At 57.5% G+C, this 24,395-nt stretch overlaps 2 protein-coding genes across 6 annotated transcripts in view; one reads left to right on the top strand and one right to left on the bottom strand.

The window, feature by feature from the left end:
- Positions 1 to 1,426, bottom strand: part of ZNF787 (zinc finger protein 787) — a 31,087-nt gene extending 29,661 nt beyond the window's left edge. Inside the window, exon 1 of the mRNA XM_042970692.1 lies at positions 1,409 to 1,426. The gene's annotated coding sequence lies outside the window, so the exon portion shown is untranslated. The remainder of the gene's footprint in view (positions 1 to 1,408) is intronic.
- A 6,264-nt stretch (positions 1,427 to 7,690) lies between these two features.
- Positions 7,691 to 23,626, top strand: ZNF444 (zinc finger protein 444). 5 transcript variants are annotated; one of them, XM_042970700.1, is made up of 4 exons: positions 7,691 to 7,755; positions 12,108 to 12,449; positions 21,001 to 21,085; positions 22,547 to 23,626. In XM_042970700.1, exons 2-4 carry the CDS (start codon positions 12,138 to 12,140, stop codon positions 23,131 to 23,133), a joined length of 984 nt encoding a protein of 327 aa, XP_042826634.1. In that variant the 5' UTR covers positions 7,691 to 7,755; positions 12,108 to 12,137; the 3' UTR covers positions 23,134 to 23,626. The 5 variants fall into 5 exon arrangements, with proteins under 5 accessions (XP_042826634.1, XP_042826630.1, XP_042826631.1 ...); XM_042970696.1 differs by lacking the exon at positions 7,691 to 7,755 and adding an exon at positions 7,766 to 7,893; XM_042970697.1 differs by lacking the exon at positions 7,691 to 7,755 and adding an exon at positions 7,766 to 7,930.
- The last annotated feature ends 769 nt before the right edge of the window (positions 23,627 to 24,395 follow it).

The following is a 24,395-nucleotide window of genomic DNA, read 5'->3' as shown; positions in this document are numbered from 1 at the left end:
AGAGACAGAATCTGACAGTGCAGAGCCCAGTACAGGACTTGAACTCATGAGAGTGACATCATGGCCTGAGCCAAAATCGAGTCAGACGCTTAACCGACTGAGCCATGCAGGTGCCCCACATCCTACACTTTCATTTGCTAAATCTGGTCGCCCTGTGTAGAGGACATTGTGGGTGCTTTTATGACACCATACGCCCTCTTCGTCACTGGTTTCCCCAGATTTCCACACTCCATGTATCTCAGGTGCAGGGAGGGGGTGCACGGGAAGGACAGAGTTCCATCCCCTGCACTTTAAAAAGTGGGAGTGACAGGTGCCTTGGGGCCAAGCTAATCCAAGCAAAATCATACCCTGTGGCCTCTCTGTCTCTGGGTAGGATGTAACCCAATTCATGCCCATATGATAAAGAAGTGTTTTCAGTGGCATTCTTATTTTTTTTTTAAATATATTGTCAAACTGGCTAACACACAGGGTGTACAGGGTGCCCTCGTTCAGTGGGATTTTAACAAAGAAGCTGACCCTGGTTCTCTTCCTGGATGGCGGAATACGGGATGTGATATTTGGAATGGTGACAAAAACGGCTTGCCGTCCCATGAGCGACAGGGCGAGACCCAGAAGCAGAGAAATGTTCACCTTTCGCCCCGAAAGCTGACCTACAGCCCTCACGGTTCCGATAAGTACGAAATGCACGCTGGCTGCTACATTCCCGAAGGGTCTCATGACTGCCTGGACATCTCACAGGTAGTTAATACCGAGCTGAATGATAAGGACCAGAGAAATCTTGCGAAAGTAGTTTTACGAATAGAAATTTGAAGGAGTCATTTATGATCTAGTTCTCCCTTGCACGTCCCCTCCTGCCTCGAGCACTAAGCGTATAACCGTGGGCTTCACACAGCAAAAGTGAAGCTCTTTCTGCCCGTGGGTCCTGCCCCCACACTATACAAATAGCCCCGTCTCAAGAATTCTTTCTTGATGGTCTGCTCAAGGCCCCACATCTAGGGATGCAGGTTTGAGGACAACAGAGCAGAGGGTAGGAAAGAAGACGAACCCCTGGTGACATTTTTGAGTCACTGAATCCTATTGACTCTGGAGCTGGTCCCTTTCTCGGGACTTTCCTACTGGCTGATAAATTCTCCCTGGAGTTTGAGCAAGTTGGAAACAAGTTTCCAGGAGCCGTAGCTGAACGCATGTCAACTAATATGGATAGAAACGATCGTTGCTTCCATTTCACGCTGGAGGAAACTGGTGACAGGAGAGGGGAGCTTATGTGCCCGAGGTCACCCTGCTGCCTTATTAATTCTAGGCTTGTCTGACACCCAAGACCATGCTGATAGCCATTCTCCTGTTCAGCCAGTTTGGGGAAGCTCTGTGCCAATGGAGACACTCAAGACTTTCATGTTTTCAGGGGCACCTGGGGGGCTCAGTCGGTTGGGCATCTGACTCTTGATTTCGGCTCAGGTCATGATCTCACGGTTTGTGGGAATGAGCCCTGAGCCAGGCTCTGTGCTGTCAGCACAGCGCCTGCTTGGGATTTTCTCTCTCCCTCTCTCTTTGCCCCTCCCCTGCTTATGTTCTCTCTCTCTCTCTCAAAATAAATAAATAAACTTAAAAAAAAGACTCTCATGTGTTCAAAGACTTTCATCTTCAAACTCACAATGTTGCTTGAAGTGGGAGAGACTCTTGTTTGAATCCAGACAAAGAAGCTGAGACTCAGAGAGGTCGAATAATATTGTCAAGACCCCACAGTCAGTGGGAACTGGCATCTGAATGCAGCTCCTGGACGCTGCTCCAGACTCTGTCCTGTCCACCCTGCCTTCACCTGCTTCACCCCCTCAGATGGAACTGGCTACACACTGGACTGTTTCCCAAAACTCTTGACACCCACAGAGGAAAAAGATTACCAGAAACAAAACAAGCAAAACACAAAACAAAAAGGCAAAGGTGTCCATAAAGCTAAAAAAAGGCTCGATCACACAGAACGTGAGGTAATGACCTGAGCTGAAACCAACAGTTAGAGGTTTAACCGACTGAGCCACCCAGGCGCCAAAAGCTAAAACGCTTTTAATAAACTTGATTTATATGATGGCCTTGGGGCACCTGGGTGGTTCAGTCAGTTCAGCGTCTGACTTGGGCTCAGGTCATGATCTATCTCACGGTCCATGAGTTCCAGCCCCATGTCAGATCTGTGCTGACAACTCAGAGCCTGGAGCCTGCTTCGGATTCTGTGTCTCCCTCTGTCTCTGCCCCTCCCCCACCTCTCAAAAATAAATACACAGTAAAAAAAAAAATAAGTCAAAGGGCACCTGGGTGGCTCAGTCGGTTCAGCGTCCGACTTGGGCTCAGGTCATGATCTCACAGTTCGCGGGTTTGTGGGTCCGAGCCCCACGTCGGGCTCTGTGCTGACAATTCAGAGCCTGGAGCCTGCTTCCATTCTGTGTCTCCCTCTCTCTCTGCCCAACCTCCCACTGGCTCTCTCTTCTTCTCTCTCTCTCTCAAAAACAAGTAAACACTAATATATATATATGTATGTATATATATATATATATACATATATATATATGATCTTATTGTTTAAAAAGGAACATATGTTATGACCTCCTATGTTCATTTCAAGGGAAACCTAATTTGGCAACTATAAAATGTCATGAGAAAATTAACAAGAGGCGGTAAGTGGTTTCGGTTGGTGTAAACAAACTGTAAAGCCTGTTCACTTTCCTCTTCTGGCAGCGAATTGTTCTCCGAGCTGTAAATGTTCCGCATACGTTCTAAGTGGGTGTAAGGGTAGGAGAGACAGTCCTCGCTGCTGCAGGATTCACGTTTAACATAATGGTGTGTTTATCTCAGGCAGTTTTTCCTGGTGTTATCCCAGGACGTTGGATGTTCGGAGTTGCTGATTCCACATCTGATCTCACATCTTTCTAGAGCTAGAGGAGGGGTGGCATCCCGTCTCTGTAAAGATGAAGGGCGCTGCCCTGGACTCAGACTGCCCAGGCGGGCATAATCATCAGCCCTCCCTCCCAAGTCTGCCCAGAGTGGTGGAGGGAGCCTTTTAATTTCTGCAGGCCTCTGTGGAAGGCCCTGAACGGCACGTGAGGGCCTCAGCATCCCAGACTCAGTGTCACCGGGGAAAGGCCAGTTCACACAGCCACCTGAATCTCATATTTCTACAAGAATGTTATTTTATTTTATTTTTTAAATGCTTATTTTTTTTAATTTTTAATGATTTATTTTTGACTGAGAGAGAGAGAGAGAGAGAGAACGAGCAGGGAAGGGGCAGAGAGAGAGGGAGACACAGAATCCGAAGCAGGCTCCAGGCTCTGAGCCATCAGCACGGAGTCCCACGTGGGACTTAAACTCTTAAACCCCGAGATCATGACCTGAGCCAAAGTCAGACGTTTAACTGACTGAGCCACCCAGATGCCCCTAATGTTTATTCATGTTTGAAAGAGAGAGAGAGAGAGCACAAGCAGGGCGGCAGGGGCGGGGGGGGGGGGGTGCACAGAGAGAGAGGGAGACACGGAATCTGAAGCAGGCTCCAGGTTCTGAGCTGTCAGCACAGAGCCTGACATGGGGCTCGAACTCATGAACTGTGAGATCATGACCTGGGCTGAAGTTGGATGCCCAGCCGACTGAGCATGAAATGTTTATTTATTGTTGGCGGAGAGGGGGGCGGGCAGAGCATGAGTGGAGGAGGGGCAGAGAGAGAGGGAGACACAGAATTCAAAGCAGGCTCCAGGCTCTGAGCTGTCAGCACAGAGCCTGATGTGGGGCTTGAACTCATAAACTGTGAGATACGACCTGAGCTGAAGTCAGACACTCAATGGACTGAGCCACCCAGGTGCCCCAAGAATGCTATTTTAAAACCTGGTTGGTATTCTGTCTTGAAAAATGAAACTAAAAATTATTAAAAAAAAAAAATCGTCGATCCTCATTATATCTGGATTCTGTACCCGAGAATTTGCCTACTTGCTGAAATTCGTTACCCCCCACATCAGTGCGTGTTAGACACCAGCCCTGCTGACAGCCTGATCTTGGACTTCCAGCCTCCAGAACTTGGAGAAAATTAATCTGTGCTGTTTAAGCCACCAGGTCTGAGGTGCTTTATTATGGTAGCTCAAGCAGAAATCGCGAATGACCCACATCACCGGGAACCAACCCTTCCCTGCACTAACCTTACAGCCTCCAGGACAAACACAGGGGAACCCACTCTGCGCGTTGCCCCTACTTCTTGATGCCATCCAACAGACCTGGTCCCCACTTCCCTGATCCTGGATCCTTGGAACCAAACGCTTTCAGGAGATTCCACCTCTGAGAAGCTGGGCAGATGTGTGGACGTAGAGACGGGGAGAACTTGCCAGGGAATCCTCTGTGTTTGCAGGGTAAGGTCTGCCTGACTCCCTCGTGCTGTCGGCCCCGCTCACCGTCTGTGTTTCTAGGCTCTCGTGGCCAGTGGAACATCTGGGTCGCACGAAGGACCTGGAACAGAAGAGCAGGCTCCCCACACCCACTGCTGGTTGTGGGATTTGGCTCTCTTGCTGTGTCTCTTGGGGAAGCCTCACTCATCCCAACTGTAAAATGGGCTGATGCTTTGATCTGCTGTGAAGCCTCACCGAGAGCGCGTAGGGTGGAATAATATAATAGGCAGTGTGTGCCCATCATTAAGCAATTCATTCATAATTTAACTATTCATTCCCGGGTGTTTCCTGAGGCCCGGCGACCATGACTCACACTCGTCATCCAGCCCCCAGGAGCCCTTGTTGTGCGGCACAGACCAATCATCCTTCATCCATTTATCCAATAAACACCTGAGCCTCCGGGTGCAGGGGCTGGGCACCCTGAGATGAACCAAATCCCCTCCCCACCCCGGAGGATCTCCCTGCTTTAAAGCCCCATACAAAAGAGAAAACGTTAATTATTATTTTGAGTAATAATTATAGCGGTGCTACAAAGGAGCCTAGAAGCTTTGGGAGGATTATGGGCCAAATTTCCTGCCAAAGGAATTTTTGCCCTCAGGTGTGGGAAGTAAGGGAAGAAACACTTTCCCTCAATCCTTATTTACTGGTTCACAGGCAGGCCCCAAGTTGATTTGCTCGCTGGAGGAGGAGAGGCAGGGCAGTTACAAAAAAAAAAAAAAAAGTCCAAGGCTGAGATGGAGAGCAAAGGGGCCCTGTGGAAGTTCAGATGAGGTGCTTCGTCCAGATTTATTGGGGGTGGGGGTAGTCTGGGAAGGCTTCCTGGAGGAGGCAGCATCTGAACAGGTAACTCACTGAGGGATGTATGATGTTACCAGGTGAAGAGGTGGAAGAAGGACATCCAGGGAGTCGTCCCTTCCAATGCTCACCAGTATTTGTGGTGCCCTCCAGTGCTAGAGAAACAGCACTGTGTGGACATTGCACAGGTCACTGAGGTGGTGTTACGTGAATGGCTGCTTAATTTGTGAGGCCCAGGGCAGAATGAAAATGCACAGCCACGTATTTAAATGAAGGGGTTGGGGCGCTTGGGTGGCTCAGCACCAGACACTGTCAGCACAGAGCCCAACACAGGGCCCAAACCCACAAACTGTGAGATCATGACCTCAGCCGAAGTCTGACGCTTAACGGACTGAGCCACCTAGGCGCCCCAAGAATTTGCATTTCTAACAAGCCCCCAGGTGATGCTCTGTAGCTGGTCTGAGACCCGACTTTGAGAACCCTTCTGTTAGAGGAGGGTTAGGCCAATGTGGCAGCAACAGTGGTCGTGAATGAAGGAAAGTGGTGTTGGGCTGAGGGCCGGGCTGAACCTTGTATCCTACCTACAAGTACCTGGCCAGGTGGGAAGAGGTGGCCGAATCCTCCTCTTGACATACTTGTGGGACCCATGCCCTGGCTCAGGCCCACTGTCCTTCAAGGGCACTCTTTTCTGATTTGCACCAAGGCACCATATAAGTTAGAGTAATTCTGGATCTGAAGGGGTCTGATTATACGGGACTTGGCAGGCCAGAATCAAGAGTTTGCAATGGAGACTTTTAAGCAGAAGTCCTGTTTAAAAGCCAAACAGTCCTGACGTGTTCCTGTTTAAGATTTAAGAGCCCTGTGATAAGGGGAAAACAAAATGTGATATAATGAAGTATTAACCAGTCTTAAAAAGGAAGGAAATTCTGGCAGATGCCACATCATGGATGAACCCTGAGGACGTTATGTTACATGAAATAAGTCAGTCACAAGGACACAAATACTGTATGATTCCACTCCTATGGGGCACCAGGGACTGGTGTGTCTGTGTGTGGGGGGGGGGTGGATAGGGAGAATGGGGAGTCGTTTACTGGACACACTTTCAGTTTTGCAAGAGGAAAAGAGTCCTGGAGATGGATGGTAATGATAGTTGCACAACAATGTGAATGTACTCAATGCCACCGAAATGTGCACTTGAACGTGGTTAAAATGGCAAATTTTATGTGTTTTCTTACACACAAAAATGATCGCTCTGGCTGCCGTGTGAAGGGACTGGGTGGGGTGCAACAGTGGGAGGAGGCCAGGTGACAGCTGTGAAAGGAGAGAAATGGACAACTGTGACCACCTTGAAGGCAGGGCCAAAGGCGACCCTTCCATGGCTGGCCTGGACATTTGGGTGGACAAAGGATTCATTCTGTAAGACGGTGAGGAGGAGGGAAGATGTGTGTCCTTGCGAGGCGGGGGTGCAAAAACTTCTGCCGCCCCTTCCCACCCCCCACCCCCCCACCGGATGGGGGATGTCAACTGGGCAATCAGATGAGAGTGGGATCAGCAAGTTCCTGGGGGCATAAGCAGGCCCTAGTGGCTGGAACACAAGAAGCAAGAGTGAAGAGGGGGCAGAGGGCTGGGCCGGGGGAGGGTGGGCCACAAAGAGGGCGATGGTTTTCACCGGTCCTGGGCAACAAGTTCTGATCCAGCCACTGACCACTTGTGAAACCCGGGGGGAAAGTTACTGTTCGAGGTAGGGGATGGCGTCTGGCTCTGGCCCCCGGGCCCCCAAGGCTCGTGTGAGCGTCCCCAGGCCTGGATCCGTCTGGATACGAAGCTTCGACCCATCTCTTAAGATTTCCTCCCGCTCCAAGAACCACTTTTTCTTCCGGTTCCGAGATGGGGAAACTGAGGCAGTTGCCCTATCCGATGGGGGCACGCCATGGACGTGTGGCAGGAAGCCTCCTCTCCCGACTCACGCAGGAGAGGACACTGAAGTCTGAAGCACTGAGGCTTGCGCCAGAGGAGCCGAACCAGAGGACCCAGGGCGCCCCCGGGCCGAGCACGTCTACCTCCAACCTGGTCAGCGCCGCCGGGTACTATAGGGGAGGAAACGCGACCCATAGTCAAGGAGACAACCCGCAGGCCAGACAGGCGCAGAACTCTGGCGGGGCCCCTCCTCTCTTATCGCCCAGATCGCCAGAGGATTTCACTCCCGAGCTCCCAGCACAAAACCTCCCCCCACTCAGGACAGCGCCGCCAACGCTCCTCCCTTTCCCTCCCACCGCCTCCCCGTCGGCAAGTCTTCGCCTGCACGGGCTCGCGCGCGAGCCAATGGGAGGCCCTATGTACATTCTGGGAAATGTAGTCCAAAGCCCGGCGCGGGGAGAGGCCTTGTTTGCGAGGGCTGATAGGCCGCTGGCGGTGCTCAGTGCACCTTGGGAAGTGTAGTTCTGGTGCCGTTAGAGCCATTCGGAGACAGGCGTGCGAGGGACGCCACGGCGAGGGGCCCACGGGACGCGTCCCTTGCCGCGATGCTTCCTGGGAAGTGTAGTTCTGGGTGAGGCCTGTAAGGCGGTGGTGTGGGCTGGAACGGACTACTCGGTCTCGGAGAGTTGGGGGAGGGGGGACGGATGAGTTGGCGCAAAGCCTGCCGGGGCATGGAGTCCCCGTGAGCTTTGTGCGCATGTGCGAAGAGGTGAGGGGGCTTGGGGGGCCTCGTCTGGGAGAGTGAGGTGAGCGAGGGGGGAAGGGGGGCTGGGAGGGGTGGTTGGACGCGCTTTGGGGAGAGGGGGGCTGGAGGCCGGAGGAGGGAGGGATGGGGAGCGGGGGGGGCGGAGGGGAGAAGACGGGGAGCGAGTAAAGCGGGAGGTGGGCGAGGGGGATGGGAGAGGGCACGGGGGGGGGAGGGGCTGGGGGAGGGCCGGGAAGTGGGAGGGGGCTGTGGCCCCTGGAGGTGGGGAACGCAGAGGCAAGTGAGCCGCCGAGGGAGGGGGGAGGGGCCGGGAAGGGGGAGGGTCCCCCCAGGGGTGGGGCCGGGGGCTCGGGGGCCCGCCCCTCTGGAGGGGTGCAGGTGGTTCATTTTGCCTCGACCTCGAGCGCGCGCGCTGCCAGGAGTTCTGCGAGTCCCCGGGACAAGGTGGGTCCCCTCGCTGCGCTCCCTGTGGACTGGAGCGCCCACCTCTGTGGCCGTGCTCAGGGGAGGAAGTTGGTTAGTGGGTGCAAGATGCCTCGAGGCTGCGTTTGCTGCTGTTGCCACCTGAAACTGCCCCGTCTCGCCCCCCTCCAGTCGCCCTCTTGCGTCTCCTGTTCCCGTTTAGAGTTGGATTTTAATGCGTGTTTGGTTAATAGCGGTGCCCCCTAGCACTCCACAAAGTAGCAGGAATTTCAGGTCTGACTCCAGTTGAGGACTTGCATAGAGCCTAGTGCTATTCTCAGCGTCTTTGTTGTCCTTGTATCTTGAATTCCTCCTGCGGTCTGGGATTGGTTTGATTTTTCTCCCCATTGTACAGCCCGGGCTGTGGAGAGTCCGTGTAAAAGGTGCTGTTGTATCTCGTCCAAGGACAGATGGCTGGTAGGTGGCCGAACTGGGATTTGCTGCAGGGCCCTTGTGCTCTGAGTAAATATTTGTCCAGTGGACCCGTGGCTCTCCACCGGGGTCGAGTTTGCCTCCCAGGGACATGTGGCAATATCTGGAAACGTTTCTGGTTGTCGCAGTTGGGGAGATAGCCACTGGCATCTGGGGGAAGAGGCCAGGGATGTCGATAAACACGTTACGTTGCGTGGGGCGACTGCCACAACGTGGAATTATCTGGCCCCGGATATGACTGGTGCTGAGGTCTGGAAACCCTCAAGTGTACTAGGAGCTGGGCTGCTTCTAGTTCAGGTTCCCAGCAACCCCTGTGGGGAAGAAGCTGTTACACGAGTCCTGTGTCCCAGGTGCAGAAGTGAAGCCCACGTGTCCAAGGTCACACAGTGGGGCACGCAGCCAAGGTCCAGAGCCCATCTTTTCAGCATTCAGCTAGCCAAAGGTGCTGTGCAGAGGTGCTGGGACTCTGGAGTCAGAACGGTTCCAGGTTTGAAAACTGCCTCTAAGTGTTCATTTCTCCTGCTCACCATGGTACCCAGCTCACAGGGCTGTTGGGACGGTGGGGTGGGGGCAGTGTGAGACAGAGGCCACTCAGTGGCTGTCTCCCAAGGCCTCCAGGGTGCCTGGTCGGGCGGGACGATACTCCTTGGACACAGACAACAGTGTCACAGATGCTTTTGTAGCGGTGGCCGGAGGCACTGGACCCTCAGTGGGTGGTAAGGATTGGTTTACAGGGTGGCATGAACTTGCTTAGCACTTAGTATGTGCTTTCTCAGAGAAGGGTCCTGCTGGCCCCGCTGTGAGAAACTCAGCGTGGACAGCTGTGGGAACGTGGCTACCCATGACCCATGACTGCAGGGCCCTGCCACTTGGTGCTGGGGCCTGGCTCCCTCAGGTCAGATTCCACTCCCTTTGGGGGTGGGGGGGGAGGGTGTTTGTCACAGTACAGAGGCTTCTGTGCATCCTTCGAGACTCAGCTCTGGCCCAGGTGTTCTGGAAACCCTACCCTACCTCTCCCAGGCCCAGTCAGTGCTTAGATGGAGGGATGGGTAGGCAGGAGGGGGTCCTGCAGAGCCTAAGCTCTGCCCCTTACTAGCTGAGTAACTTCACTCTCTCCACTTGTGAAACGGGGGCCATAATACTCCTTTCAGAGGAAAGATCATCCTGTACATTTCCTTTGAGTGCCAGCCAGCATGCTGGGCTCTCCTGGGCTCTCTTGCTCTCAACTCTTATGAGGGAAAACAGCATACAAACACGACAGCCCACCTTGTTAAACGCTAAAAGGGAATTGCTAAAGGGAAAGGTAACTGCAGGGAATGGTGTGTGGATGCTGTGCAAATCGGATGATTTGAGGAGACTCTCCAATGGTTGGGGGGGTGGGAATCACATGGAGGCCTCAAATATGAGAAGGAGCCGGCTGAGCAAGGGTTAGGAAGGAGAAAATAGCAGGTACAAAGGCCCTGGGATAGGACTTGCCTTAGGTCCAAGAAGATAATCAGGGAGGCAGTGTGGCTGAGTATAGAGAGCCAGGGATAGAAGGAAGAAATCAGAAAAGTAGGCGAGGAAGCAGTCAGCAGGTTTGGAGCGGGGAAGTGTCACAGCGTGATTTCTATTAAGGAAAAAACCCCTTCCTGAGTGTTGTGGTGATTTGCAACTAGAGCGACACTCTCGGGAGCAGGGAGATGCTGCGGGGGCTGTGACAGCCGACCCAGCAATGAGATGATGCCTGTGGTCGGTGGTGTAGTGGTTAAGCGTCAGGGCTTTGCGCTCAGGCTATCCAGGGGACTACCTCAGCTCAGCCGCTCACAGCCCGTGTCCATGCAGCCTCTGAAGACCCCACGGCACACCCAGAGAACGGGAGTAAAACAGGCAGTGTCTTTTGTGATGAAATCCTTCTGACCTGCCAAGACCCAGGGGTCCCCGGACCGAGCGAGGACCTCTCTCCCAAGCCGGGGTCTCTCGGCCTCGGCACTGGACCATTCTGTGCCATGGGGCTCTCCTGTGTGCTCTAGGACACCTAGCAGCATCCCTGGCCTCTGCCTGCTGGACGCCAGAGGCACTGTTCCCCTCCCCCATCCAACAGTGAAAACTCTCCAGACATTTCCAGCTGTTTCCCGGGGTCACGTCTGGGTTCCCTCCCTCAGGAAGGGGAAAGCGGAAGTAGGGGCACATGGCTTCCTCGGGGGTGGGGGACCACACAGAGGAGAAGGGGACGATGGACATGGGTGAACTCCTGCAGTCTGCCACGTTTCCCACGTCCCTGGACGTGCTTGGGGGCCATCCGTGTATTCCTCCGCTCCATCACTGGCTGGGGGCTTTAACAGCAGACATCTGTCTGTCTCGGTTCTGGGGCCAGAGTCCAAGGTCAGGTGCCGGCAGATTGGGTGTCTGGGGAGAACCCTCTTCCTGACTGCGGACGGCAGCCTGGTTTTGTTCTCACAGGGCAGGTGGTGGGGATTTCTCTTCCGCCAAGGCCACCGATCCTGTTGGATGTGGACCTCATCCTCGTGACTTCCTGTCTTTCCCCAGTTGTATTGAGGTGTGATTGACGCGCAAGGTGGTGATGCGATGACGTGTGTAGACGTTGCGACGCGCTCGCCACAGTTGGTTCTGCTGACGTCCGTCACCTCTCGTTGGCTGACTTGTTTCTTGTGACGAGAACTCGGGATCGCGGCTCTCACGGCTTCTAGCAGGAGGCACAGTCACCGCACACATTAGACCCCCCCACGACTGACCCATCCTCTAACGAAGCTCGCACCTTCCACCAGCTTCAGCTGGCATTGGTGGCCTCCTCGTCACCTCCCCACATCCCACATCCGGGTGTTGTGCTGGGGTTAGAGCTTCAGCGTGACGATTTGGGGGTGGCTTTGCAGTAGGCGTCCCGAAGCAGCTGCCGTTGGGGACGCTGGGGATGGTGGGGTTTGTGCGTCATGCGGGCGAGCCGTTATGATGACGGTGGCGCTCTCGATGGTGCCCCGCTCTGCTCACTTGAACTGGGGGGAAGAGACCGCGGTGCCCACGGTCACCCCGCAGGGAGGGCGGAGCCAGGGTCTGAGCCCGTTGTGTCCCAGGACCGGGACCCGAATGTCCATTCCTTGGGCACCTGTTGTGTGCAGGGCACTGGGCGCCACAGCCCCCAGGCACCTTCCCCCGCAGGCCCTCCGCCGAGCAAGATAGGGGAGACTGAGGCACAGAGAGACGCCGCCCCTCGCTGCAGGTCACTGGGCTCCTGGGGGTGCCCCCCTCACGGCGACGGTGGGAGGAGGCGGCGGTTTCTAGCATCGCGGGCCCAGCTCTCACCGCGCTCACTTCCCTCCCCACAGGCCCGCTGTCCCTGCGGGGCTCACGACCCCATGGAGGGCCCGTGTCCCCAGCCCGTGAAGCAGGAAGGCCAGGCTGCCGAGGGCCTGGCCCTGGACTCACCGTGGCACCGCTTCCGCCACTTCCACCTGGGAGACGCGCCGGGCCCCCGCGAGGCGCTGGGCCTGCTGCGAGCGCTGTGCCGGGACTGGCTGCGGCCCGAGGTGCACACCAAGGAGCAGATGCTGGAGCTGCTGGTGCTGGAGCAGTTCCTGAGCGCCCTGCCCGCCGACATCCAGGCCTGGGTGTGCAGCCGCCGGCCCCAGAGCGGGGAGGACGCCGTGGCCCTGCTGGAGGAGCTCTGGGTGAGCCACGGGCGGGAAGGGAGGGGGGGGGGCTGCTCGCACGCGCGCCCCTCGGCCGCCACCTCTGCGCGCGCCGGCTGGCTCAGAGACTGGCCTCCCTCCCGCCTCGCCCCTGCAGACCTACAGAAGGAGGCTGGTCTCAGCGGGTAGGAGTGACGCTTCGTGCGTCAGCAAGCACACCAGGCAAGCACCGGGGCGGCCGGCCGTGGGGCAGAGAGAGTCCGGCGTGGAGAGCAGTGCAGGGGGGTGGTCCCTGAGACCACCCTGCCGGCGGACCCTCGTGCAGCTTTGGGGTCTCCCAGAGACCTATGTGGAGTGAGTCAGGAGGAGGACTCCGTGAAAGCCGTCTTGTTTACCGTGGTGGTGATGCTGCTCACGTTGGCAGGAGGACGAGGTTGCAGCTTCAGCAGAGGCGGGAGGCGCAAGGGCGGGGTCCGGGCAGTGGGAGGATGCAGGGGTGGGTCCAGGTGAGGAGAGATGCAGGGGTGGGGTCTGGAGGAGCCCCACCCACAAGGAGCCTCCCACCGCCCCCTCACAGGCATGAGGGCAGCTGACTCCTCCCGGCAACATTATATGACCACGTGTGTGCAGTCTGGCCGGCTGGAGTGGGGGGTGGCTCCCTGAGCCGTGGTGGTGCCCCCAGTGCTTACTGGGGCTACAGGCACGACCCACCTCGCTCTCCAGCCCCCCTGCAGGGAGCAGGTGCAGCGTGTGAAAGTCACCGTTGTACCTCGTATTGTTGGACCCGCTGGTGTGGCCCAGGCCCCCAGGCAGGTAGGATGCCCCAGGGGCTTGGAGGTCACCTCCCGGTGGTGGTTGAGGGCAAAGGTCAGCCATCCCTTTGGAGGAGGCTGCACTCTTTAGTAAATGCAGGGGTCGCCCAACTGGCCAGTGGGCCAGCCCTGCCCCCACCCATCCTGGACCTCTCTGGACGCACAGCCCTGCCTGTCCTGCGCATTGCCGGTGGCCGCCTTCACCACAAGGGCAAGGTGAGGCAGTGGGGACACAGGCCGGGGGGCCAGCACAGCCAAGATCCTCTACTCCGGCCACTGCAGGAAAAGCCTGCCAGTCCCTGGTTCAGAGCAGCGCTGTCCAGTGAGAAGTAGGACTCGGGCCAGTTCTGGGATCCTGAGCCTTCTAGGAGCACATCGGGAGGGCCAAAGAGAGCCTTCTAGGAGCAGGTTGGGAGAGCCGAAGAGAGCCTTCTAGGAGCACATCGGGAGGGCCAAAGAGAGCCTTCTAGGAGCAGGTTGGGAGAGCCGAAGAGAGCCTTCTAGGAGCACGTCGGGAGGGCCAAAGAGAGCCTTCTAGGAGCACATCGGGAGGGCCTAAGGGAGCCTTCTAGGAGCATGTTGGGAGGGCCAAAGAGAGCCTTCTAGGAGCAGGTTGGGAGAGCTGAAGAGAGCCTTCTAGGAGCACGTCGGGAGGGCCAAAGAGAGCCTTCTAGGAGCACATCGGGAGGGCCAAAGAGAGCCTTGTAGGAGCTCTTCGGGAGGGCTGAAGAGAAACCAGTCGGTTTAATCCTGATAGGTGACTTGGTTGAGCTTAGCATAGCCAGGTTGTGACCCTCTGGGCACGTGGCACTTGGCACCTTTCCGGGTGCTCAGCAGCCACATGTGGCCGCGTGGTGCGCAGCGACCCGCCGTGCAGAGACCAGGAGGAGAGCAGCCAAGACGAGGGAGCAGCTGGAGCCCAGCCCAGGCCGGCACAGAGGCTGGCGGGTCAGAGGCCGATGGACAGGGGGAATGAGGAGTTGGAAAGATGGCAGGATGTCGTTGCGAGCGTCTGTGGGGCGCTGTCGGGTGCCAGGGACGCAGCTGTGGTCCTTTGTGTCTTCCTGCATCTCTGATACCCTCTCCACCCTTCCCTGGGACGAGCCTCACCCCTCCGTTTCCTCCCCTCAGGCGGCTTCTCTGGGTCATTGTGTCCCAGGGTTGCTTGTGTGTTTCTTCTTGCTGCCTCCGTAACAAATTCCTGCAGACCCTGTGCCTTAAAGACAATGCAGACTTACCCACTCAGGGTTCTGGAGGTCAGCGGTCTGACTCGGGTCTCGCTGGTTGAAACCAGGGTGTGGGCTGTGCTCCTTCGAGAAGGAGGCTCCGGGGGGAATCCATCCCCAGAAGGAGGCTCCAGGGTGGGGGGGATCTGTCCCCAGAAGGAGGCTGGGTTGGGGTGGGGGGGGAAGGGATCCGCCCCCAGAAGGAGGCTCCGGCGGGTGGGAGGGATCCATTCCCAGAAGGAAGAGGGGGGATCTGTCCCCAGAAGGAGGCTCCAGGGCGGGGTGGGGTGGGGATCCGTCCCCATAAGGAGGCTGGGGGCATCCGTCCCCAGAAGGAGGCCCAGGGGTGGGGATCTGTCCCCAAAAGGAGGCCCAGGGGGAGGGGGGATCCGCCCCCAGAAGCAGGTGGGGGAGTGGGGTGGAATCCATCCCCAGAAGCCCCAGAAGGAGGTCCCGGGGGAGTCCGGGGCGGGGGGGGGGGGGTCCGCCCTCAGAAGGAGGCCCCAGGAGGGCATCTGTCTCCTGCCTCTCCCAGCTTCCGGGGCGCCCACGTGCTGTGGCTCGTGGCCTTCTTCCCCTTCCTCCGTCTGCAGAGTGCCTCACTTGACCTTTGCTTCCAAGGTCACATCCCCTCCTGACCCTCAGCTATCCCACTTTCACACAGAACACTCCCAAGATGACATGGGGCCCGTCGGGATGATCTGGGATTGTCCCCACACATCAGGATCCTTAAGTCAGTCACATCCTCAGTGTCCCAGCCCTTTTGACACGTGAAGTCACAGAGTCACGGGCTCTGGGATTAGGATCAGGGTGTGGACGTCGTCAGGGGCACTGCTGTGCCTGGCCAGAGGCAGGTGTGTGCACAAGGAAGCGGGGGGTCCTCGATTCTCGTGGAGTCGTGGTTCCCGATGACCCTCCGCTTGGAGGAGGCCTCCGCTTGGAGGAGGCCTCCCCGTGTGCCCAGGTGTCTTCACCGCCCCTTCTGTGTGTTCTCTCCCGTTCTGGTAGGAGAGCAGGACTCGGGCTCAGAGCCGTCCAGGGCTCAGGGCTCTGGGGTGACGCCATTTTACATGATCGCGCTGAATTGTCCACAGTGTCCCTATGATGCCCTTGCCCCACTTCTGGTGTGACTCGCGACCATTTAGGTGAAAGGTGTGGACAGTGGTTATCTCTAGGGTGTTAGGCCATTGCGGTGACGCTGTGGGAGGTGCAGGGAGAGCTGGCATCTGGGAAACGCCCCCAGGACTGGGGCTGCTCTGGTCTGTGGGTCCGTGCCCATCCTCGGCGGAGCCTGCCGGGACGAGTTGTGTGTGCTTGGGGGTCCGGCTGTGTCTCCAGACCTGGCCGCTCATTAGAGCACGTGGAAGCTTCAAGAAACACTCTTGGAGGGTCTCACGCTCAGGTGCTGAATCGGTTGTGACAGTGCGAGGGGCTGTGGCTTTGGCTGTGTGTTTCTTTTTTTTTTTTTAACGTTTATTTATTCTTGAGACAGAGAGAGACAGAGCATGAATAGGGGAGGGTCAGAGAGAGAGGGAGACACAGAATCCGAAACAGGCTCCAGGCTCTGAGCTGTCGGCACAGAGCCCGACGCGGGCCTCGAACCCACGGACCGCGAGATCACGACCTGAGCTGAAGTCGGAGGCCTAACCGACTGAGCCACCCAGGCGCCCCTTCGCTGTGTGTTTGTAACATTTCCAGGGGGCATATGGTTCTTTCTGCTGTTAACACGCGGTGGCTAATGGTAACCACAGCCACAGTCAGGACACAGAGCCGTGCAGTCACCCCAGGGCCCCAAGTGCTGCCCTCACGGCCCCGTCACCCTGGGGCCCTGTGTGCCCATCACTCATTTAGCCCATCCCCCACCCACCTCCCCTCTAGCAACCCCTAGCTTGTTCTCTATATTTCAGAGTCTTTTATGGTCTGTTTCTGTTTTTATTTTATTTTCCTTCCCTTCCCATATGTTCTGTTTTTTCTTTCTTAAATTACACATATGAGTGATACCATATGTTTTTCTGTGACTTATTTCACTTAGCATAATACTCTCTAGTTCTATCCAGATAGTTGCAAATGGCAAGATTTCATTCTTTTTCATCTCCGAGTAGTATCCCATTGCGTATATACACCACATCCTCTTTATCCATTCATCCGCCGATGGACATTTGGGCTCCTTCTATAATTTGGCTTTTGTTGATAGTGCTCTGTAAACATCGGGGTGCATGTGCCCCAAGTGTGTGTAATTTTAGAACAAGTTGCCAAAATGCTTCCTGAGTGGCTTCTCACTTGGCGTCCCCGCAACCACGTACGAGACTCCACGCTTCTAAGGACTTCCCCCCCCCCCTCCCCCCGGTTCCAGGGGGCTGAAAGAAATCCCTACCTGGCTAAGCCAGCCTTATGGAACTCGTTACTTCTTTATGGTTTGTCTGATGGCCAGAACATAGACTCTAGGGCGCAGGGGCCTTTGTCTCGTTCACCAGTACTTCCCTGCTTTCAGTAGTGCCTGGTGCATAGTAGGTGCTCCAAAAAGTGCTTGCCAGCAAGTGGATGAGTAGCCTCCCCGGCCTCCCTCGTCTGTCCTGGGAGAGATTTGACATGGGCAGCGGTGTGAGGTCTCCTGTCACCTCTGTTGAGGGAGAGCCTGGTCTATTCTGCAGGTGATGGGGAGGTGGATGGGGCTGGACCGACTTGCCTGCTGTCAGTCACCCGAGTCCGGTCCAGGCACACCGTAGCCAAGGGGCTGGGCGTCCGCCAGCCCAGGAAGCCCGGAGGAAAGCTGGTGGGCGGGCAGGAGTGGGGAGGCCCAGCTGTGATCAGCACAACAGGAAACACCCGCCAGTCTGTGCCTCAGAGGTCAGCACTCAGGGGAGTCCTGAGGCTTCAGAGAAGAGAGCACAGGTCCACTGTCAGATGTGAAAGCCAAGGTCGGCAGATGGACCTGTGGGGCTGGCAGGAAGGTGAGGGGGCGTCGTGGCCGTGGCTCAGGGTGGCTGGCGGGGCTCACCGAGGCAACGCATCTGAGTGCTTAGCAGGACTTGGGCCAGACCCCAAACCTGTGCGAGACGGACGTCCCGCCTTCTTGCTGTGGCCTGCAGGGCCCGTGGCCCTCGCCCCCGCCCTTTGCCCGGTAGAGCTCAAGTAAGTACACGAACGAGCGCCAGGATGGGAAGTGTGGACGTGCACCCCGGGGTCCTGACTGCCAGGCGGCTCAGTGCACAGCCCTCAGGGGTTCCCCCAAGGATGCCCTCGCTGTGACACCACCTGCAAGTCTGGGGATCCCCAGGACCAGCCTGGGTTCCGTAATTCCTGAGAAGGACTCAGGACTTCAGATGCGTTTCAGCGAAGGACGTGGAGTCCAGTTAGCAAAGGCGAGAGGCCCGCGGGCGGGGCCCGTGAAGCTCCTCACCCAGGGGCGCCGTGTGGACGACGCCTGCTCGTGCCAACCAGGGAGGCTCCCCAGACTGCCATCCACGGTTTTTATTGGGGGTCAGCCGTATAGACACAGCTGACCACCTCATGGCTCCTCCTCATCTCCACCTCTCTGGAGGCTACAAGTCCCCGTAAATCCCATTGTAAATCCCATTGTCAGCACGGCCTCCCTGTCTCTGCATGCGGCCCTGGGGCCTCAGTATCCTCTGTCACAGATGAAGGTGTGAGTCCCACAGAGGCCAAGCAACCTGCCTGAGGCCACATGGCCAGTTAGGGGGCAGCGGGAGGAAAAGAACCCGCAGGCCCTCGCTCTAGATTCTGCTCTGACCCCTGCTGTACGCCGGATACTGAGCCCCCGACGCCTGGCCCAGGGCGTCAGCCTTATCCCCACTGCCAGTCTGCCTGGGTATCTTCTTGTGGATGGTGCTTGGTCTCCGCACGGTCTAGCATCCGCTGTCTGGGAGCCCAGAGCAGAGCCGCAGGACATCCGTAGGGTCCTCCAGAGGAAGCAAGGGCGTTCAGCCTGTGCGGGCCCCAGAACCGCCAGGGGGGCCTGCTGGCAGTGCTGACCCGGCCGCAGTGGAGGCCAGTGAGGGAGGGCACCTCCGCAGGAGCCCCGCTGGGGGCCAGGGAGCAGGTGGTACCCCAGATCGTGCCCTCGGACTCGGGGAGACCGAGTGCACCTCAGCCCCTGTGCACCGACCCTGGAGGGGCAGGAACTTGCTCGGGGTCCCACGAGTGGGTGTGTGGCTGGAGGCACCTAGGGACGTAGTCGGTCACGGGCCAAACCCTGACCCCACGCTTCGGTTCCCCCTTATGTCAGAACATCCCCTTTTAGGAAACCCTCCTTCATCAGAGCGAAGGCAGACGGTTTTGCCCTTTGATACGTCCGTTGTTCACTCGCTTGGCGTGGTGTCTGCAGTTCCCGTGATGGTTAGACACGGGGCCGCCCTGTGAGCCACCAGTGCCCTTCCTGGGAGTCGTCCACATGGAACTCGTCCCTTCTGTGAGGTCAACAATGGCAGGACAGCGGCATCTGTGACAGCCAGAAAGCGGAAACGACCCCTGTGGGGACCCACCGAACAGATAAACACATGTGGTCCAGCTTCACAATGGAGCGATACTCAGCCACGCGCAGTGGAAGCAGCCATGCAGCTGGGGCGACCGTCACACACACAACGTGGGAAAGGGAAGAAGTCGGTCGAAAGGGACCGTGTGTGGCAAGATTCCATTAATGCGGCATCCAGAACATTCCGAAAACTTTCCCAGCTCCCACGGGGCCAGCATTACCTTGACATGCAAAACCAAAGAGCTTACAAGATAAGAAAACTGTGGGCCAGTATCCCCAATCTCAAAATAATTATATTTCAGGAACCGCCCACTCCCCCCCACCCCAGAAAAGTACCTAATTATCGTGTGGTTCTGTGTCAAGTTCTAGAACGTGAAAACTGCCTGGTAGCGGTGAGAAGCACACCAGCAGGTGCTGAGGCGTAATGGGGAGGAGGTGGAGAGATCACAGACGTGCACAAGGAGACTTTCAGGGGCTGCTAGATGTGTCCGCCATTCTGATTGTGATGGTGGTTTCACGCGTGTATACGTGTTGAAACTCACTTGATCGTATGCTTTAAACGTGTGCATTTATTGTACGTCTGTTCTCAGTAAAGCTGTTGTGAAGTGCAGTGTGCTGGGGACCAGGGTAGGGCCTGTTCCCAAGTCACACAGGGTCCTAAGCCTGCGTGTAACGGCAGGGATGTGGGCTCCGCCAGGTCCTGAAGGACATGTAGAAGGTAGACAGGGGAAAGGGGACGAAGAGTGGGTTCCAGGCAGAGAACAGAATGAGGAGTAGAGGTTTGAGAGAGCCTGGCACACTCGGGGCGCTGTAAGCGTTCCACTGTGGGGCTCCAGGCAGGACCCTGGTGAGAGGCGGGGCCGGGCGCGCAGGCCTCGTGGGCCACAGTAGCAGCAAGCAGCGGGATGGCACGTGCAGCACCATGACACCCTGAGCTGCATCAGTGGCCGGGAACCAGTTCAGTCTGCCGGAGCAGAAAGGCGACCACGCAAAGTATTCATCCTGCCACCACCAGGCAACGTAGGCGTCACAGATTCCAAACCACGCACGTTTGAGAAAGGCTTCAGAAGCTTCCTGAAGACTCTTCTTGCTAGGTGAGAGAATTTTAGGCATTACTAGGGCACCTGGGTGTCTCAGTCAGTGAAGCAGCCGGCTCTTGGTTTTGGCCCAGGTCGTGATCTCACGGTTGGTGTGTTTGAGCCCCACGTCAGGCTCCGTGTTGACACTGGCGCCTGCTTGGAATTCTTTCTCTCCCTCTCTCTTTCTCCCCCTCCCCCGCTTGCTCTCTCACTCTCTGTGTTTCTCTCTGAAAATAAACTTTAAAAAAAAAAAAAGATTTTAGGCATTGCTGACTTCCATCCTAAACGTTACACTTGAAAGAAGTAAAACGTGAGAGGTAGGGTTGGATGTGTGGAACTCAGTAGTCAACTGCATCAGCACCAGGATTCTGATCTGTTCCTTGGGGGGCAAGGGCTTGAGAAACATTGACAATAGCATAAAGGAACCTAAATTAGTCTGAGACATTTTCGGTAACCTTGGTGTTCCTGGCTGGCACCATCGTGCTCAGAAGCAGTCCACCACTTGTGCTGGGAAAAAAAATCCATTTCTGATGGAAAAAAAAAACTTTATTTTTTTCTTGAGTTAAAGGTAGCTTATGTGTTTCTCTTGTGTATTTTGTCAAGGAGTTTGCACTTTACCCGAAGGGCAGGAAAAAGCTAAGGCAGGATTTAAAGAAGGTGCATCAGTTGTCTGTTGCTACATACAAGTCACCCCAAACTTGGCAGCTTGCAACAACAAACATTTGTTGTCCACACAGTTTCCACGGGTCAGGAATTTGGGGCACATCTGGCCCAAGTGTCTCAGGTTGTGGCTGAGGCTGGAGGGTCCACTCCCCAGATGGGTCCCTCACATGGTGGCCAGCAGGAGGCCTGATGGCCGTCTTCCCCCGGAGCTTGTGATAGGACCTGATGACTGTCTGAATGTAGCAGAGGTCACAGGGGAGAAAAGTAGAGGCTATCACTGTGGTCTCTCAGTTCTGAGTGTCGTATCTCTCGTTTCAGGGACCAGCAATGAGGGCACCTCAGGATGTGATGGAAGGCTCTGGGGTGGCTGTCGGAAAGGAAGATGGTGTGATGATGCCTTTAGGTGAGTAGCTTACCCTCCTTTCACACTGTGCTCCCCTCTTACCCTGAAGGTGTTCTCCTCCTGCCTGCCATTCATTCGTTCAGTGAACATTCGTGGTGTCCCTGCCGTGTGCCAGGCCCTGAGCTGGGCACCAGGGCTGGAGATGGGTCAGACACGCCCCCATGGAGGGCACAGTGAGTGGGGGGTCAGGATAGCAGGTGCCCGGTGACACGCACCAGCTGTTGGCGAGTGATAGGCACTGTCCTGCCAGTCTCCTGCAGCCTGCGTTGCCACATGGGAACGTGGGCACAGTACGTCTACGGTTTTTCCTCAAGAGAAGACAGAAGTGTAGATTTCTAGGATGTTGCCTGATTTTTAAACGTTTTTTGTATTTTTAAATACACTGCCGTGCACCAAGCCCACGTCACCTTTGGCTGCCCAGCTGGCACACTCGGCTCTCCGGAAGCCGAGATCTAACAGCAGCAACCCGAGGCCAGGAGAACTCAAGCAGCTTGCCTGAAGCCACACAACAAGTCAGGGCCAGAGCCAGATAGGGATTGGGGCTTCTGCCCGATAGTAGGTGTCTCTGCACCCACTCCACAGGCTGGGGGGAGGCCAGGACACCACAACTTGGGACCTGGTGGTTGGCGTGGAAGGGTGGGACAGGGGGACCAGACTCTTCAGTTGTGCTGGAACTGTTTTTTGTAAGTTGAGTCGTGAGCTGGAAGCTTGTGAGGCAAGTCGGATAGAAACGGGTTGCGTATCTACCTGGAACGCCATAGAGCAGTTTGAAAGCCGGGAGAAAGGAAATGAGGTTCATTCGTCCACCTGACTTACCTGCTTACTTACCCATCTGTCTGTCCACCCAGATACCCATTCGGACGCTGCCTGCTGCCCACCCCCTTCCCGGGGCAAGCAGTCAGCCTGCCCACTCACCCACTAACTTGCTCAACCAACCCCCCCATCCCCCCCACCCCCCCCCCACTAACCTAGCCATCTACTCCCTCCTCACCCACTGTTCACCCATCAGTCTGCCTCCCTGCTCATTCATTCATCTGTCTCCTTACTTCCCCTCCCATCCATCCCCCCACCCATCCATCTACACCCTGGTACTTTGGATTCATTCATCTGCCCATCTCCTCCTCCATCCACCCACCTGCTGACCTGCCTTCACCCATCAAGCCCCTCCTCTGTACACCACGAATTTCACATCCATTCACCCATCCTCCCTCATATCCATGCATCCGTGCATTCATTTGGCGATGACTCTGCGGTGTGTACCAAGCACCGTGCTGGGTACAGGGCTCCTGGGGGTGAATAAGCAGCCTGCAGTCAGCCCTTCTCCCGCCCCTTGGTTTCCAGGCATTAAGCATTCCCCACCCGCTCCAGCAGGGGGCCCTTCATCCCCGGCCTGCCCCTGCCCTCCCCGCCCCCTGCCGTCTGCGGAGCCACCTGCCCTCACCCTGTGCCTCTGCCCGGCAGGAGATGCGGTCCCCGGGGCTGAGGTGCTGGCGACGGGGGACCCCCAGGCCGCGCGCCCCTACAAGCAGGAGCCCGGCAGCCCTCCGCCGGCCCCGGCGGCCCCACCTGCGCCCGGCCCGCCCGCCTTGCCGGCGGCCCCGGGCACCGCCTCCTGCCCCGAGTGCGGCAAGGCCGCCCTGAAGCCTGCGCACCTGCTGCGCCACCGGCAGAGCCACTCGGGCGAGAAGCCGCACGCCTGCCCCGAGTGCGGCAAGGCCTTCCGGCGCAAGGAGCACCTGAGGCGCCACCGCGGCACGCACCCCGGCGGCCCGGGGCCGGCCCTGCGCCCGCTGCCCGCGCGCGAGAAGCCGCACGCCTGCTGCGAGTGCGGCAAGACGTTCTACTGGCGCGAGCACCTGGTGCGCCACCGCAAGACGCACTCGGGGGCGCGGCCGTTCGCCTGCTGGCAGTGCGGCAAGGGCTTCGGGCGCCGCGAGCACGTGCTGCGCCACCAGCGCATCCACGGCCGGGCGGCGGGCGGCGCTGGCGCGGCGGCGGGCCCGGGGGGCGGGGGCGGGGGCGCGTTCCCGGCCTGGCCCCTGGGGTAGCGCCCGCCTCCCTCTGCCCTCGGTGCTGCCCGGGCCCGCAGCACCCCTCCGGTGCCTGCGCCGGCTCCTCTGCTGGCCCGGGCTCTCACGTTGTCCTTTTGCTCTTTCTGTCCCCTCCCCACTCTCGTGTTACGGCTTCAGAGCCCTCCCAGCCCCTCCCACCCTACTCGGTGCGCCCACAGGCCCCGCCTCCCCTTCCCTCCGCACCTGCCTCCCGCCCTGGCGGGAAGGACGCCCGAGGCCCAGGAGCCCAGAAGTGGAGCCTGGATCCGGAGAAGGGCCGAAGGAGGGAGACCCCTCCCCGTCTGGGGGAGGGGGGGAGAGGACGGGAAGGGGCCAGTGGTTCCCACAGGACGGTCGGGCTCTGCTAGTTGGCTCCTTGGCCTTGCTCCTCTCTGCGGCCGGAGGCGTTTGATGGACAGATGGCTGCTCCTGGGAGGCGCCGCGGAGACAATTCGGCATATGGAGAGTAATAAAGTCATTGAGTTGTGCACCCCGCAGTCCCAGGTTCTGTTGTGGCCAGGCCCGACTTGGACCCCCACCATCGCCAGGAGGCCTTGGGCACCATTTCCTCGTCCTTGCGCCTGGAGACCAGGGGGAGGTGGGTTCCATCCGGCCCACCGAAGGGCCTGGGTGTGGCTCGCGCACTGCTCTCTTACGGAGGCCGGCCTTGGAGGAGCCTTGGAGGCTGGGGTTCTGAAGTCAGTCTGTGGCTTCCTGGCCGCGTGATCTTAGATCTCACCCGCTCTGGGCTCCCGTGTTCACATCTGTAAGCAGCAGATTTAAACGGGCATTGCTAGAGTGTTAATTGTGGGAGGCCACCCATTCATGGGGACCCCCGAATACCGGTTTCAATAGGTCTGGGGTAACCCAGTTTGCGAAGAGAGGAATCCAGTCTGTTGCTGAGGATGGGGTATGAGCTCGGGGGCCATGGGTCCGGGACCTCGCAAAGGTGGTTGAGGAGGGGCCTGGGTGCGGCTCACTGTTGAATGCAGTCCCTGGGCAGCCTCATCAGGGTGCTGTCTCCCCCACCCCTTGTCCTCATCTCAGTGCAGAGTCCTGGGGTCCAAACCCTGGTGCCTTCCCTAGGAAGGTGCTGGTGCATCTGACCAGCAAGATCCAGGCCACACTCCATGCCCTAGCTGCAAGCGGGTCTGGGAAAGTGGCCAGCTAGACTGTCGGGCATCTGTAGCCAGAGGCGGGCTCCTCCTTCCAAGACCTGTGAGGCAGGACCGTCCCCACAGCTGAGGCAGGTCTGGGTG

This window comes from Panthera tigris, chromosome E2 (assembly GCF_018350195.1).
Source record: "Panthera tigris isolate Pti1 chromosome E2, P.tigris_Pti1_mat1.1, whole genome shotgun sequence".
Classification (NCBI taxonomy): domain Eukaryota; kingdom Metazoa; phylum Chordata; class Mammalia; order Carnivora; family Felidae; genus Panthera; species Panthera tigris.
This window is presented reverse-complemented; position numbering and strand designations above follow the sequence as displayed.